This window comes from Rhinoraja longicauda, chromosome 35 (assembly GCF_053455715.1).
Source record: "Rhinoraja longicauda isolate Sanriku21f chromosome 35, sRhiLon1.1, whole genome shotgun sequence".
Lineage (NCBI taxonomy): Eukaryota > Metazoa > Chordata > Chondrichthyes > Rajiformes > Arhynchobatidae > Rhinoraja > Rhinoraja longicauda.
Genome location: NC_135987.1, coordinates 11,469,579 through 11,487,126, shown reverse-complemented (window position 1 = coordinate 11,487,126; position 17,548 = coordinate 11,469,579). Strand labels below are relative to the sequence as shown.

The 17,548-nt window shown below is 40.2% G+C and overlaps 1 protein-coding gene across 5 annotated transcripts in view; it reads left to right on the top strand.

Moving 5' to 3' along the window:
* ccser2a (coiled-coil serine-rich protein 2a) overlaps positions 1-17,548 on the top strand; it is a 356,049-nt gene that overhangs the window by 26,152 nt on the left and 312,349 nt on the right. For all 5 annotated transcript variants that reach the window (XM_078428296.1, XM_078428297.1, XM_078428299.1 and 2 more), the window contains exons 2-4: positions 6,323-6,450; positions 12,149-13,640; positions 16,691-16,899. In XM_078428296.1, coding sequence (XP_078284422.1) covers positions 12,188-13,640; positions 16,691-16,899 — 1,662 coding nt within the window. In that variant the 5' untranslated portion in view covers positions 6,323-6,450; positions 12,149-12,187. The remainder of the gene's footprint in view (positions 1-6,322; positions 6,451-12,148; positions 13,641-16,690; positions 16,900-17,548) is intronic.

Genomic DNA, 17,548 nt, shown 5'->3' with positions numbered 1-17,548 from the left:
TCCAAAGACGTACAGGTTTGAAGTGTGTAGGATAGTGCGAGTGTACAGGGATCACTGGTCAGCGTGGACTCTGTGGGCCAAAAGTCTGTTTTTGCGCTAAAAGTCTAAAGATACTAAAAATTTGCAGTGGAGCGTAAACAGTGCCTCTTATGAGTTGCTCATTAAAGATGTAGATGTAAGAAGGGAAACTCAATAGGTCCTACACCGATCAGCCAAAACATTATGACCACTGACAGGTAATGTGAATAGCATTGATTATCTTGTTACAATGGCACCTGTCAAGGGGTAGGATATATTAGGCAGCAAGTGAACAGTCAGTTCTTGAAGTTGATGTGTTGGATGCAGGAGAAATGGACAGGAGTAAAGACCTGAGCGACTTTGACAAGGGCCAAATTGTTATGGTCAGACGACTGGGTCAGAGCATTTCTGAAACGGCAAGCAGTGGTGAGTACCGACCGACAGTGGTCCGAGGAGGAACAAACCACAAAATGGCGACAGGGTGTTGGGCGCCCAAGGCTCATCGATACACGAGGGCAACGAAGGCTATCCCGTCTGGTCTGAACCGACAGAAGGTTTACTGTGGCACAAGTCACAGAAAATGTTAATGGTGGTCATGGGAGGAATGTGTCACAATACATAGTGCATCGCACCCTGCTGCATATGGGGCTGCACATGGAGGATCAACAGCATATTAGGCAGGTCAAGTCGAGTCAAGTTTATTTATAAAAGCACATTTAAAAACAACCCACGTTGACCAAAGTGCTCTACATAAGAGCAGGTACTAAAAACACAATAAGAAACAGACATCACAGCACACAGGCACAAAAAAACAGTTCAAAGGGATCAGCAAAAACAAAAATCAGCCCCATCAGAAGGCCTCAAAACGCTAAAGAATAAAAGTATGTTTTGAGCCTGAACTTAAAAGAGCCGATGGAAGGGACAGATCTGATAGGGAGGGGGATGCTGTTCCACAGTCTAGGAGCTGCAACCGCAAAAGCGCGGTCACCCCTGAGCGTAAGCCTAGACCGCGGGACCTGGACCAGTAGCCGACCTGAGGGACCTGGAGGTCAAGTAATGGGGTTAGAAGATTTTTGATGTAGTGGGGGGGGGGGGGGGGGGGGCAAGCCCATTTAGGGCTTTATAGACAACCAAGAGAATCTTGAAATCGATTCTGAACCGTACTGGCAGCCAGTGGAGAGAGGCCAGAATAGGGTTAATATGGTCCCTCTTTTGGGTACCTGTAAGGAGCCGCTGCGGCGTTCTGGACCAATTGCAGGCGGAACAGGGATGACTGACTGATCCCAGTCCAAGTGAGAGGATATAAAGACGTGGATGACTTTCTCCAGATCTTTGAACGAGAGGAACGGCTTGATTTTAGATATGGTGCGAAGCTGGAAGAAACTGGCTTTTAGCACTGAATTTACTTGCTTGTCAAACTTAAAGGCGGAATCAAATATCATGCCAAGGTTTTTGCCATGAGGTTTAATGATAGGTTACCAAGGCTGTTGGTTCTCACTTTGATGGAGTCAGGGGGGCCAAATAGGATGACTTCAGACTTGCTCTCATTCAGCTGTGGGAAGTTCTGTGCCATCCAACATTTTATGTCCTCAAGGCAGTTCATGAGACTGATTAGATTGGACTGGTTGTTTGGTTTCAGGGGGAGATAAAGCTGTGTGTCATCAGCATAACAGTGGAAGGAAATGTCATGTTTTTGAATGATTTTGCCGAGGGGAAACATGTACATAGAGAAGATAATGGGGCCTAGGATGGGACCTTGTGGAACCCCGCAGGAGAGGCTAGCTGGGGAAGAGGAAAAGTTGCCTATGTTGATGGAGAAGCTCCTATTTTTGAGGTAGGATGTGAACCAGTTCAAGGCAGTGCCATCTACACCAACATTGTACTGGAGACGGTCAATTCAGATGTTGTGATCCACTGTATCGAACGCCGCACTGAGGTCAAGAAGAAACAAGATGGCCATAAAGGTGGTCATAATATTTCGTCTCATCGGGTCATAATGTTTTGGCTGATCGGTGTATATATGAATCTGTTCCAGGTTGATGTAAGTTAGTGATACACACTGTTTTTGGGTTCATTCCAAAGAATCACATGGCTATTTCCCAGGATAAGACAATTGTTCTATCATCAGTGCCCATAGAAATTAGGTCTATATTTGTTGCAGTTTAAAGCAATAAGACATGATCTTATTGAAGCACACAAGATCTTTTCGGGGTATGACAGGGTTGATTTTTGCACTCATGGGAGAATCTTTAAGAATGTTACAAGATTGCTGGACGAACATTTAAAACGGAGGTGCTTAAGACAGATTTTTGCAGAGGGTCGTGAATCTCTGGAATGCTCTAATCCAGGTGTTGTTAAAGCCAGCTCACTGGGGATATTTAAAGAGGAAGTAGATACATTTTTGAAAGATCATGGAACTAAGGGCTAATGGGACTTTGCACAGTGGAGGAGATGAGGCCTGAGGCAGATTGTCTTCATATTAAATGGGAAGGTTAGCTTAAGGAATGGAATAGCTTACTCTTGATTTTTGTAAATTCTTTGGTTTATGAAAAATTAGCTGAGGGAAAAAGAGTTTCTTTAATATTTAACTTTAATTTCAAGTTGTTGAGAAGTTGAAGAAAGGCCAAGTGTCCAGAGGATGTCTATCATGTAATGAAGTACATTGAATGGGAAGAGATAATCTGAGAAGAGGACGGGCTATCAGCATAGGGAAGACAGATAGGGCATACAGCACAGGGCGGATGTAAGTAGGGAAAGAGTCAATATGAATCGCTAACTACTGCACAGTGTGATGTCGGAGGAAGTTCAATAGCCGTACTCTGCAGGAAACCACATGATAACCTACTGAGATCTGGAGTAAGAGCCTTGCCAGTTTTGTAACTTATGTAAAGGAAAGATCTCATTTGTATAATAGAGTATGGAAATGAATGATTGGTTTTTAATTAATGGCCCCTTTTAAATCTTTGTAGCACATAAGAAATACTGCACTGCTCTTTATGTCCTTGCAATGTGGTGGTTATATTCATTTTTGGGGACCTAGTTATGGCAGAGAAAACCAGTATTATTTCCCCTGAGAAGCTGGCAGTTTCACCTTGAATTACTGCAGTCTTTCTGATGAAAGTACTCTCATGGCATTATTGCATCAGTTCCAGGATTCAGTCCCAGTGACGACGAACCAGCAATTTATTTCAAATCAGACTTGTGAGTGATGTGGACAGGAAGCTGGTGTTCCCATGCACTCTAGTGCTAGAGAACACTGGTTTGGGTGGTGCTTCTCGAATAGCCTAGGCAAGTAACAGCACTGCATTTTGTCAATGATGCACACTGCACTTGTGGCAGAGGGAATTGATATTTTGTTTGGTCATTGAGGTGTTGATTGAGGCGCTGCATTATGTTAGATGGTGTCAAGTTTCTCGAGCGTTATTGGAGCTGCGCTCATTCAACTTTTCCTTCATATTTCTGACGTGCCTTGTAGATAGCTAAAATAATTATTGACGTGAGGAAATAAGTCACTCTCTGCAGAATACCCAGCCTCTATCCTTCTGTTGTATTCATGGTATTTATGTAGTTGGTTAGGTTTGTCTTAATGGTGAACCTCCTCAGGATGTTGACAGTTGAGGACTTGGTGATAGTAATGTCAATGTGGTAATGGTTAGACTCTCCCTTGTTGGAAATGGTCATAACCTGACACTTCTGTCCCATGAGTCTTACCTGCCACTTATCATCCCATGCCCTTGCTTAGTTGTTGCTGCATGGAGGTATGGATTGATTCATTTGCTTGGGAGTTATGAATGGAATTGAACATGGTGCAATCATAAGCGAACATCCCTACCATTGACCTTGTGACAGAAGGAATGTTTTTGAGGAAGCAACCAAAACCATTTGAGCCTGCGACGCTGCCTTGAGGAACTCCAGCAATTATGTTGTGAGGCTGGGTTAATTGACCGTAATTGGCATCACGTTCATCTTCCTTTGGGCAAGGCATGACTCAAACCACTGGAATGTTTTCCCCTTAATGCCTTTTAACTTCATAGAGACATAGAAAAATAGGTGCAGTAGTAGGCCATTCGGCCCTTCGAGCCAGCAACGCCATTCAATATCATAATGGCTGATCATCTAAAATCAGTACCTCGTACCTGCTTTTCCCCTGTATTCTTTGATTCCTGTAGCCCTAAGAGCTAAACCTAAGTTTACTAAATTCAGTTTACTAAGTTTTATGATGTTGTCACCTGATCTTCAGAAATCAGCTCTTTCAGTGCTCTGATTGAGCACAGTTTAACATGGAGGATCATTGATTTGTCAGGAGAGCGAGAGCAGTACATGATAACAGGAGGAGAATTCCCTGCCCACATTTGACTTGATGCCAAAGATATCACGGAGTCTTGAGTAAATATTGGGGACTTCAAGAGCTACTTTTTGCTAGCTGTGCTGTCTACTTTGATTTGGTCACACTGATGAAGGAGGGTATATGCAGGGATTGTGATGGAGGTGTTTGGCACATGGTCATACTTTTGGAATCATTCTGTAAAGACAATATCAGGCTTTCTTGACTCATTGTGGGACAGTTCTAATTTAAACTGCACTTACCAAAGTTTGCAAAGTTGACTGAGCAGAGAATGATTTTGCTGTGTCTAAATTCAATGCCTTGGTCGATGCCGCATGGCCAATTCAGCTTTATTCCTTCTTTGTTTGAACACAGTAGCCATGGTGCTATTGTTCCATTTCAGTGGGCAATCAAACATATGCGGTAGGTGTGGATTCGTTGAAAGGGCAGACGATGTGGAAGGATGGCTGATTTCCTTTCTGAAGTGTACTAGAGAACTGAATGAGTTTTCATGACAATCTGGTAGCCTTTTGTGACCATCATTACAAAGAATAGTTATTTTCCAAATTCCAGTTTATTAACTGAATTCAAATTCCACAGCTTTTGTGGTGATACTTGAACAAACTCTGGTTTGTTAGTCCATGTGCCTAGATAACTCATCCAAGAATTTAACAGTGTGCCACTACCACACACACCTGTTCGGTTTCTGTTAAAACACACTATTACAAATCCACTGACCAATATCTATTACAAACCCACTGATTCCCATTGCTATCTAGACCACACCTCTTCCCACCCTACTTCTTGTAAAGTCTCCATCCCCTACTCCCAACTCCTCCGCCTATGCTGCAACTGCGCCCAGGATGAGATTTTCCATACCAGGTCATCGGAGATGTCCTCCTTCTTTAGGAAATGGGGGCTCCCTCTTCCATTGTAGATGAGGCTTTCACTAGGGTCTCCTCGATATCCCACAGCTCCGCTCTTGCTCCCCCTCTCCCCATTCGTAACAAGGACAGAGTCCCCCTTGTCCTCAACTTCCACTGCATCAGCCGTCGCATACAGCATATAATCCTCCAACATTTTTGCCACCTCCAACGGGATCCCACTACTCGTCACATCTTCCCATCTCCACCCCTTTCTACTTTCTGCAGAGACCGTTTCCTCTGCAACTCCCTGGTCAACTCGTTCCTTCCCACCCAAACCATCCCTTCCTCAGGTACTTTCCCCTGTAACCGCAGGAGATACAACAACAGTCCCTTTACCTCCCCCTAAACTCCATCCAAGGACCCCGACAGTCTTTTCAGGCGAGGCAAAGGTTCACTTGCACCTCCCCCAACCTCATCTACTGTATCTGCTGTTCCAGGTGTCTACTCCTGTACATCGACGAGACCAAACGCAGGCTCGGCGATCGTTTCGCTGAACACCTCCTCTCAGTCCGCCTTAACCTACCTGATCCCCGGTTGCTCAGCACTTTAACTCCCCTCCCATTCCCAATCTGACCTTTCTGTCTTGGGGCTCCTCCATTGTCAGAGTGAGGTTCAGCGCAAATTGGAGGAACAGCACCTCATATTTCGTTTGGGTAGCTTACACCCCTGCGGTATGAACATTGACTTCTCTAACTTCAAATAGCTTTTGCTTTCCCTTTCTCTCCATCCCCTCCCCCTTCCCAGTTCTCCCACCAGTCTTACTGTCTCCGACTACATTCTATCTCGATTCCGTCCATTCCCCTGACATCAGTCTGAAGAAGGGTCTCGACCTGAAAAGTCACTCATTCCTTCTCTCCAGAGATGCTGCTTGTCCTGCTGAGTTACTCCAGCATTTTGTGTTTACCTTTGATTTAAACCAGCATCTGCAGTTCTTTTCTACATGGTTTCTGTTAAATGTATACTTAATGCCTTTGTGAATTCACTTAGTGAATGACATGCATTTTTTGGTTTTAGGAATTTTATATATTGTCAAAATTTTTCTTTTTTTTCTTAGAATTGGTGAAGAATTTTAATCTTGTAGAATACAAATCCATGGAGTGAGTGTACAGTCAGCTACCACAACGGTGGAGACTTTAGGAGCTATATTTTGATCTGAAAATATACCAACACTGACTTTATAAGGTATGTTGAAAGCTACATTTAATTTTATGTATTAAGAACAAGTAGCGGAAAGGACTACTCACAAGGTAGTGTAGGTGAATGCTGGAATTAACTTTACCTGTGCTGCATTTATAATGTTTTAGAGATCATAGAATCATTCCCCTTGTAAACAAGTTATTCGGTCCAACATGTCCACACCGACCAGTTGGCACACTTCCTCATAAATCCCAACTCTTCCAGCATTTAATCTGTGCCCTTCTATACCCATATATCTTTATTACAATCCAATCTTTATGGTAAAGGAAAAACACATGCCGGGCTAGTGAAATGCTCCATATGGTTATGTTGGAGTTTTCATCCAAATGGAGCATACCCATTTAAACTTGGTTTGAACATACCCATTTAAATTTAGAAATGGAGTCTTTGAAATTACACGTGTTTTCCACCAGGTTTAGCTTGAGTTAGCTATGTACATAAAATATTTATTTTCTAAAAATCTAAAATTCTCTATTATTGTCCTTATTATTGGACTGGAATGTCCTGGACTCAGCCCAGAATCTGATCTCATTGCCTCTGGTGTCTTCCCTCTTATGGTATTCTACTCTGAAGAGAGAACTGGCCAAGTTGTAACCGAGAGGCATCCTCCAAGGCTGAGTAGCTAAATACTTCCAGCAGGCCTCGTGTCGAATGCTAAGCACCATCCCCAAAACTCCAAATGGTCTTTGACCACTCATCCCAGTTCAGGCCTCTGGAATTGCTTTTCAGTTATTCTAAAAGTCTGAAAACATTTTAAAATGGTTTTACTATTAATTTGCTTTAATACTATTAATTATATATTACTAAAGAATTACAAAAAAAGTTGTTGAAGTAAACAGTTATCAAAAATTAAAATGCTAACTATTTCAAAAACATTTTTGAGACGAAATAAATAATTTCTCTTTATTTAACTTTTCTCACTGGGTCAGCAACTACTTTCACACAAATGTTAATAAGCCAATCATCCCTCTCGTTAAAAAACAATCTGGCTGCTCACGTTAGCGCATCGCTGTTTCATTGCTGGACTTTGTGGAGATTCCAGGGGTACAATGGAAGACCAGATGCAAAAGCATCTGACCTCCTGCTTCTCCACAACATGCAACTTCATGGAAGCCAAAGAGGAACTGAATGATGCAGGAGATAGCTGGTGGTTCCCTGTGTGACCACAATCTGGCTCAATTACTTAAAGAAAATCAGAGCTGTGTTCTTAAATAAAACAAAGTTAGATTAAAAATGGCAATAATTTAATTTGTTTAAATCTTTGAAATAAAGATGTGAACAAATTCATTCACAGAATGATGCATCTCTCTGCTTTCTTATTTTAAGATTCATAATCTTTGGTCTTACACGTATATTAGGATGGTCTGAAAGTTTATTGTTGGGGTATATCTCCCAACTTGTACATTTGTTTATTGCTCTTCTGGAGTTACCCTCACGAAGCTGGTATTGGACCTTTCTAAATAACTGCAGTCTGTATGATGAAGTTGCTCATGCAATGTGATTGGTAGCCATTTCCCTGATTTATGATCATAGCCTTCATAGCAGCTTTTTTTTTGTGTTCAGGGCAGGCTCTTGAATGTGATGTGAATGACTCAGACTTTGAAACTGATGAGGTACCATGCACCTGCAGCCATGTTTTCCTTTGGAGTGGAGGACATGAGCTGATGATGATGTGGTGAGCTGGCGAAATAGAGATTTTTTCTGGGTGATGTTATACACCTCGAGTGTTGCAAAACCACTGACCTCAAGGAAACTGTGACCTAACGACCTTGTGATGGAGAGAGAAGCTGGTTCTGGAACTGGTTCGCAATGTCCTGAAAAAAATATGAAAAGATACACCAGAGATTATTGACCTCCAGCAATCACAATTATTTTTCTTTGTTCCTTGTTTCACTTGAATAAGTGGAGAATTTTCCCCTTTGTTCACAGATTTCAGTTTTATTAAAACTCCTTCACGTTTTGAGATGGTTGATACATTGACATCAATGACAGTTACTCTCAACTGATCTCCCGGGAAAACAATTCAGAAGACAAATTTGAAACTGATATGTCAAAGGAGGAACTATGTTTCAAATGGATTTTGATTTAGATATATTGTTGGCAGAGTCTATTTTGAATTTAATTCATATATATTTTCATATAGAGCAAAATTCAAAATTTTATCAAGGTAAAATAGCCAGAACAAAGAATTGCTGGATTCATTGGAACTGAATGATGGTATTTTAGAGTGTTTGGAAAATATAGTGGATGCTGGAACTAAAGTAAAATAGCAGATGTTGGAATACATGGATCAGGCCCCATCTGTGGAGTCTTTTAAAGGCAAATGAGCTTTCATAGCACCTGAAACAATAATTGTTTTTTTGCTCTGTGGGCAATTGCTGCATGAACTAGAGTATTTGCAGCTTTTTCTCTTTTGATTTGCAGTAAGCTAAATGTTGCAGGAGCTGAGTAAGAATATTTAATTATTTTGATTGAAGGTGCAATTAAAGGATTGAGGAAAATCATGTTAGCATGTGAAAGTAGAATCCTTCATGTTGTTATCTCTATTTAATCATATTTTTGTGAAGTATGAAAGCTTATTGCATTACCCCAGTAACTGATATGCATTACTTGTGATGAGCAGTACTTTTGTAATTTAATTTTCTGCCATATCATTAGTTGGCAAATGTAGGCAGCTGCTGAAAATGATCAACAATGCTAATGGTGGGGCTTGTATTGATATTCCGTAATGGTGCAAATCTAGTCAAGTTGCATTTATTGTCATTTGCTTAAGTATGATGCATGTACAGCGAAATGCTTGCTTACAGCAGCATCACAGGCATGAATACTCAGACAAATACACAGAACATAAATAATTCAAGAAAAAGAAATGAAAGACAGCAAAACAAGACATTACTGTAAAAACACGATTAGAAATAGCAGTTCAAGAGGTGATTGGTAGTGTTTGATTGTTGAGTTAGGATCAGGGTTCTGCGAAATGCTGGAGGATTTAAGCATCTGTGGAGGGGATGGTCAGGCGATATTCTGGGTTGGGACCCTTCTTTAAACTAATAGGGTGGGGAGGAGAAAGCTGAAAAGAAAATGGTGTGGGGCAAAGCCTGGCAAGTGATAGGTGATTACACGTGAGGGAGGGGGTAGGGGAGGGATAATTGGCAGATGGGTGGAGTAAGTGGCAAAGGCTAGAGGTGAAAAGGAGACAATATTGTGTCAGATAAAGAAAGAAAAGGATGAGTGAAATGTAAAGCCAGGGGGAGAAATAAGGGGAGGAGGGGTGGGGGGCGATAAAAGAGAAACACGGGATTTGGGATGACAGATGAGCATGCAGAGGAGGTGTAAGGAACAGGGTGGTTATGAGATGCTGCTCTACAGGTCATGCAGGGTTTTGCCGGTTGTCTCAAGAATCTGATGGTTGTCGGAAAGCAGCTGCTCCATAACCTGGCAGTGTGGGACTTCAGTGTTCTGTATCTCTGGCTCAACAATAGCAGCGAGAAAAGGACATGAACTGATGCTGGCGATCCTTAATGACAGATGCCTCCTTATTGAGGCAGCGTATCATGTAGATGCTTTCAATAGTGGGGAAGCTTGTGGCTGAGTCCATCACTTTCTACAGCCTCTCATTTTCACGCGTGTTCGAATTGCCGTAGCAGGCATTAATGCCTTGATGCTTTCGAGATACTTTCTACGGAGCATCTGTAGAAGTTTGTAAGAGTATTCAATGACATTCAGTTTTGAGTCTCCTTAAGCTCATAAGAAGGTAGAGTGCATCTTTGTGATTTCATTTATGTGCTGGGCCTTGGACAGTTTATCTGAGATGTTAATGCCCAGGAATTTGAAGCTGCTGTGGGTAAAGATTTCCATTTAGAGGGCTGTAGTTTTATTGTAAAAATCTTATACCTATACCAAAGACCAATAGTAGTCCATATTCAGGAGCTATAATGTTGTCAAATGGATCAAGGCAGCTCAGAAAAGGGATTTTATCACCTTGGTCTGGCTAATAAGTGATTCTCACAATATATGATTAATCTCTAATGATATTTGAAGTAAATCCTTTGCAAATGAATCTCTTCACAAGAAGTTACCATCCAGGTACAGCAATTAATTTTGACCTTTAAAGGTTTCAAAGGTCTTTTATTGTCACGTGTACCAATTAAGGTACAGTGATATGCGAATTACCATACAGCCATACTAAAAAAGCAACAAGGCACACAACTACATAAATATTAACATAAACATCCACCATAGCTGATTCCTCACTGTGATGGAAGTCAATAGCTGATTCCTCACTGTGATGGAAGTCTCATCTTCTTCCCTCATTTTCTCCCGTGGTCGGGGCAGTCGAACCATCCGTCGGGGCGATCAAAGCTCATGCAGCCGGCGATCAAAGCTCCCGCATCGGGACGATCAAAGCTCTGACCTTATGAGATATGCTTGCATTTGAGTTCGTTCAGTAGTTATCACCAAGTTGATTTTGGGGAAAAAGATGAGAGAAAGGTTTGAGCAGGATGGGCCTAAACGCAATAGGGTACAGAACCTTGAGTATTGACCTTATTGAAACGTAAGTTTCTGTGTGTCATTGTCTTGCAATATTAACGTTATTTCTTCTTCACAGATGCTGTCTGACCCTTGGATTATCTATAGAATTTCATGTTTTTATTTCATATTTTCAGACTGTGCAACTTTCTGATTTGGAAGTTTGAGATTGCTTGTGAGGGTAAATGGTGAGGAGATGTTTCCTTGCAAACAAATCTTGAACTTGGGTCATGCTCTCAGAATCTTTATGGAAACAGAGAAGAGGAGGGCTGTGAATCTTAGGAGCTCTTTACTTTGAGGGCACTGAAGGCTGAGTCTTGAATGTGATCAAAGCCAATACAGCCACATTCTTGATCTGCAGCATTGATGAGGTTTGCGAGGTTCAAGTTGCAAAGTGGAGCTGAGGCAAAGATCAGATCCTATCCCATTGATTGTCAGAACAAGCTGAAAGAGGAATATACTGATATGTGTTCATATTTGTTATGTTCTGGAAACAGATGACTGATCATCACCATCTCAGAACAATATCAAATGGGAATTAATGCAGAATTACTCTTGGTGGCTACATCCTAAGGTCAAAACTTTACTGAGCAGCAGCATTTTAATCTGCAAAAATATTTGAGCAATTCTCCTGGTTGCCACTAGGGATGATCAAATTGATGATTAAAATTAACATTTCTTGTAAGGGCTACTCTTCATTGAGAGGTTCTCCTGGGACCATGGAGGCTCAGCTGACTTTTCTGTTCCCTTATACTTTTTCATTTGTGTGTTCAAAGCTTTAGAAATGGCTAACCTTGGTAGATAAGTCAGCACTAAGATTTATTCGTATCTCTATCTTCAGATGGGAATTTCATGTTCACTCAATGTCCCTGAAGACAACTCAAATATTTCTCAATTATGGCAGTTAATGCCTTCTATGATTTTGTTTTTACCAGGAAGATGGCTGTATAACAAAGTTTTATCATGTTAGCTTATGCTTTTGTTTCTTGTTTTACTAGAAAAGATAGAATTGTGTATTCCAGTGAATTATCAAATCAATTGGATCTTTATCATAACAAGAAGACCGTAGGTTAAATTGTTAATGCTGTTGTTAACTGGCAGGGTAAAAGATATTTTCTTCAAATAAATGTATTTAATTTTGTTTTCTTTGTAGATTGCAAGTATCTAGGGAAGTGGATGTGTCTGCTAGCTAATGGAAGGAAAAACACAGAGCAAATCTACCTCTGTTTCGAGATTGCCCAAGTTTGGTGGTGGAACCTCTAAATTAAGCGAGACTCTTCCTCAACCTGTATCAAATGGAGGATGCATTCGCAATGTCAGTGCTTCCAGCAGATCAAAACTTGATTCAAAGCAGAACGGAACTGCTCGTATGGGCACATTTGCTTTCAACTGGAAGAAGTCTGGTAAAACTAAAGATAGTGGACAAGGTGCAAAAGACCCAGCTACACCCTTGTCTTGCTCTGTTACTAATGAAGAGTATGTTAAAGTTGAGAGAAACTTTTATTCTAAAGTTCCTTTTGTTAAAGATCGCACAGACTTGGGCTTTAAGAGTAAACCTGCAGCAGTAACCAGCCATCAAAAGCAGCATCAAGTTGTACCTTGCGTAAAAGAAAATAAATTGCTTGTCACTAGCTTAAATCATTCTTCAAGAGGAAACCATGGGAAAATATTGGGAAAGCCATTCACATCTCACATCTCAAGGTCACAGTCATTTGGTCATTTTCGTAAAACAGCAGCTGGAAAGATGACTGAACAAGAAGAGACTTTCTCAGCATCAAGCAGTTCAAAAGGGAGTCTTGACCAATCCACAGAAAGTTTGAAGAACTTATCTGAAGAGAACATTGTTAGGTCCCAGAGCTTTTCGTATTCCGCACGAAGTAACTCCTGTGGCTCTGATGTAATACCAAGATCTTTGTCTTTTTCAAAGGCTGCAGATGTTTCTAGACCTTGTCTGAAACAGCAAATGAGGACGAGTCTTCCTTTGAGATCAAATATTTATCGCTATGGCAGTCCAAGGGGTGCCGATAGCTCGGGCACAGGAGAATCAGTTAGTAAAAGTGCTTTTAGTAGACCGAGCTTAAAAACACCATCATCTGTCTTGAAAAAGTCTCAGCTTCCTACTTGTCCCACGTCTTCATTTTATACCACTGCTTCTGCTTCCAACATGACGCAATCTTCAGTAATTAAATGTGGGAGGTTGACCACTTCAGGAACAACATGCAGTGTAAACTCATTATCTGATACCATCGAGAAAACTTATGGAATTCCAACAATTGAGGAAAGTGATCCAAATACTATAAATGTAGATATTGAATGCATTGCTGATAATTCGTTAAAAAATAATACCTTAGGTGAGAAGAGTAAACATGAAGTCAGTGAAGAACTTCAGTCATTTTCTGCAAATGATATTGATGATTCAGAAGTAGTCATTTCATCAATTTACTCCAACTGTGATATAATTAATAGTGAACAGTTACCTCATTCAGGTACTGAATCCTTCGAAATTGTGGACAGCGACAATTCTCTTTCCACAGAAATTGCTGATGATCTTTACATTCCTAATGAGGCTATGTCGTCAGAAGGAATTGAGGAAACACTAATTTCAGCATATGCAGACGCAGAATGGCTGGATACTGGATTGCCTGGTGCGTAAGATGTTAATATTAAATGCTGGTTTATTTATATATTGGATAAGAGTAACTAATGTTTAAGCATGCATGCATTTGATTGTACTTGTGTTTTGGTGGCACTTAAATATTAAATGTTATGTTGAAATAGTGACACATATGCAGAATGGACTTGTGCTGGTTAACATTTCTACCACTGCATCAGACACAGTTCAAGATAGCGTCTTTAAATGATGGTCTTTATACAACCAGGACTATCTCTAAACTGCTTTAATTTAGAGCAAAGATTTTTGTAACATGTGTTATGCTTTTATTCACCTTGCATTATTTAAATTTCTTGACAAGAAATTTGGTTGAATAATAGAGCTCATAACTTTATTAAAAAAGACATGTTGCAGAGTCTCAGTTTATGATGGTGTTGCAATCATCTGCAATTGTAATTATGTGATGTGTGTTTGCTAAGATTAATCCAGTTGTCACCCATGGTATCAGTAACTGCTCATTCCATGATAGCTTTGCTGCAGTTGTTCTTGGTAGTGACTCCATCCCTGCATTCCCATTCACTCCCCAATTTGGTATCAACTGAACTGATTCCAGAGTTCAAATCCTTCCTGTAAATTGTGGCAAGGAATGGTCCTGGCTCTGTTGTCTGTGAGGGTTAATTCTCTACATCATTAATATGAAGATAGCTACCTTTTCCTTTTACTCTCGGTTTTCTAATCTGAAGCCAGCTTGCGATTCATTTGGCAACTTGTATCCTAATCTCCATTCTCTGATCTGGTTTATTAATCTATCATGGGATACCTTGCTGATGGCTTTTTAAAAATAGAAGTTCATTATATTTGTTGCATTTCCATTCTCTCATTACCTCTTCAAAATATTCTAAATTTGGTCAAGTTGGTTTATGCCATTTGAAATCCACATTAACATGTTCTTATGGAGATTCCATTACATTCCATAATGTTACTGTTGATATTCTGCTGTGTATAATTCCCAGGGTATATTCTTTCCCCTTTGTTAACTAGTGGGATATCTATAGGCAAACTGTATACCAGTGTTTTAGCACTGGACTTGTTTTCCAAGGTTTACAGCAATAGCTTTCCTATCCCTCACATTCTTATAAAATAGAGGTATACAAAATCATGAGAGATAAATAAGGTGAACCGCCACAATATTTTCCCCAGGGCGGGGGAGTCAAAAACTAGAAGGCACATGTTTAAAGTGAGGGGAGAAAGGGCCCTGAGGGACAACTTTTTCACACAGGGTGGTGTGTACATGGAATGAACTGCCAGATTAAGTATTAGAAATGTGTACGATTAGGATATTAAAGATACTTGGACAGTTTAATTGAGAGGAGTGGTTTCGAGGTATATGGGCCAGGTACCTGCAAGTGAAACTAACTCAGTTAAGCAACTTTGTCACCATGAACAAATTGGGCTGAATAATCTGTTTTCATGCAGTATAGGTCAGTGACTTTAAATTCATGGACGCAATCTATCCTTACGTTTGATTAACTTCTCTTTTTTCTATTTAAAAAGCACTAGTTTTTACTTTCTAAATATTTTTGTGCTCTCTCTTATCGCATTTTTCGGCTGTTTATGTACTTAATATTGCTCTTTCTTAATCTATTTCTATCTTTTTTAATTTCTCTGTTCACTTGATGTTCTTTGTAGATTAACTGGAAAATAACGTTATCTTTTTCAAGTCCTTGATTCCTTATTCATCTTTGAATAATCTCACCAATCCTCTATTGATGTGCTTACAGTAAATATTTTTTGGCTGCTATTGCTGTCCCAACAGTGTTCACTTACTTAGCAAAAACTTGTGGGAAATCTCAGCCATGAGAGTTTAAAAAATTACTTACAGGATATGGGTACCGCTGGTACAGCCAGCATTTATTTCCTATTCCCAGTCAACCTGGAAGGTGGTGGAAAGTCACCTCTTAATCCATTGTAGAGTGAATCTTCATTATAACGGATGATGGGAAGATTGGGGGTGGGGAGAATAGTGTCCGTTATTGCTGATTGCCTGCGATAACCGAGTTATCCAAAGGGTCGTTTTGGAAGGTTGACGAAGATCCTGAAAACCGGCTCTCATGGCAGAAACGGGGGAAGAAGCTCAATTCGATAACGTTGTATTCTCAGATTTAGCTTAGTTTAGAGATATAGCGTGGAAACAGGCCCTGCCAGAGATGGACGAATCACCTGAGTCCTCAAGCCCCAGATCCCAGAATTAACTGTGTTTCTCTGTGTCACTCGCTGTTTCAGATAAAAGAGCCTGCCCGCTAACTTTAATTTGCGTTCTTCAAGCTGGAAACAGACCCAAAATATTGATTGTTTCCAAACGTGAACAGGGTGTTCAGGCTGATAGTTCCATCAGTCCTGAGGAGAAAATACTTTTGGCCCATCTTTATTCTCCTGCTTTGTACCCCTGTCCCCTCCGGCTCTTCCTCTTCCCTCCCCCCCCCCCCGCAAGAACCTACCCGTTCACTGGTCTTGGGCTGCGTCAACTCTCGATTCCTCCTGACTGATTTCTGATATTCTGCCGGTAGACGTTAACCATCATATAAACAATAAATCTCCATTTCACGAGGTTGTTTAACAAAATTTTCACTCCTAAAGTTTTTGTAGCCTTATAAATGAACAACGTTTCCTGACCTGCCCGATATGAACAGAAGCCTCATTACTACAGATATTGTTCACTATAATTAAATCCATTATAAAGATATCTGTAATAATGAGAACTGCTCTTGCTCCTTTCCCTGTTTGTCCAAAGTTTCTTTCAAAACTGAAGTCAGATTGAATTATATTGTTGCTTCACATAGCCCAGCAAGTTACTTGTATAAGTTATAAAGTTGTTACTTGTTTGTATCATATTTCCAGAAATTTGTTTACAACATCAAGTTAAATTGCTGCATTATTTTGAACTTTGGCTAAATAATTTACAGTGCTATTTTTACAAACGTAGACAAAATATATATTGCCTTAATGAGATGTTATCAGCTGTAGTTTATTCTCCTGTGTATTACGTTAATTATCTTTCTCTTTTTTTTGTTGTCTTTTGAGTAGACCAGTGCAAAGATTTGGAGACTTCCCAGACCACTGCCTCAGGTAATGACCTTGTGTCTCCAGATGCCAACTACGCACTGGGCTCCTCCTTTGAACTTTCTCCTTCCAGTAGTTCAGCTGGAACATACATGTGGGATGAAGAGGGCATGGAGGGACTTGGTACAGTCCAGCAGTGTGGCAGCCTCGAGTCTTCAGAGATGAACAGCCTGGTAAGAACAGTCTGTTGTGTACCCAGGCCTTTCCTTTGAGATCAGAGACATTAATCCTTTCTTTACAAAAATCCTCAAAAAGCATTTTAAGTGGTGAGGAAAACAATACTGCAAAATCCCCAAGTTATTTAAAGTATGTTTATGTAAAGTAGTAAAAATTAACTCGAAGAGAAACTCTCTGTGGAGCCTTAATTCACTTTGGATTAAATTAATTATTGCAAATGAACTTATGATTTGAAATGGAATGGATATCTGCACTGATGAACTTTCCAGTGTTATGTGTTAAAATTTGGTTAAGCTGATCTTGTCATGTAATGATTCCCCCTAAATACAGATGAGGAAAAAGTTGAACAGTTTTAAAGGTAAAATAATATCCTGTGATTTAACATTTATCATTTAACATTTGGAACAAAAGTTGAATCATATTAAGTAGTGAGTTTGATAATGCAGAGCTGGGCCCTCTTGTGGAGGAAATGAGCAACTGCATCTTTTGTTGAATAATATACATTGGGACTCAGGAGTGAAGAGTCAGATATGGGTTATTTAGTCTTATCTGTTCTAAATTCATTCCTTTTCCACCTGCTCCGACCTCTTGCTTTATGGCACTCTAAGCTGGCAGCTATCTATGGATATAACATTTTAAATAACT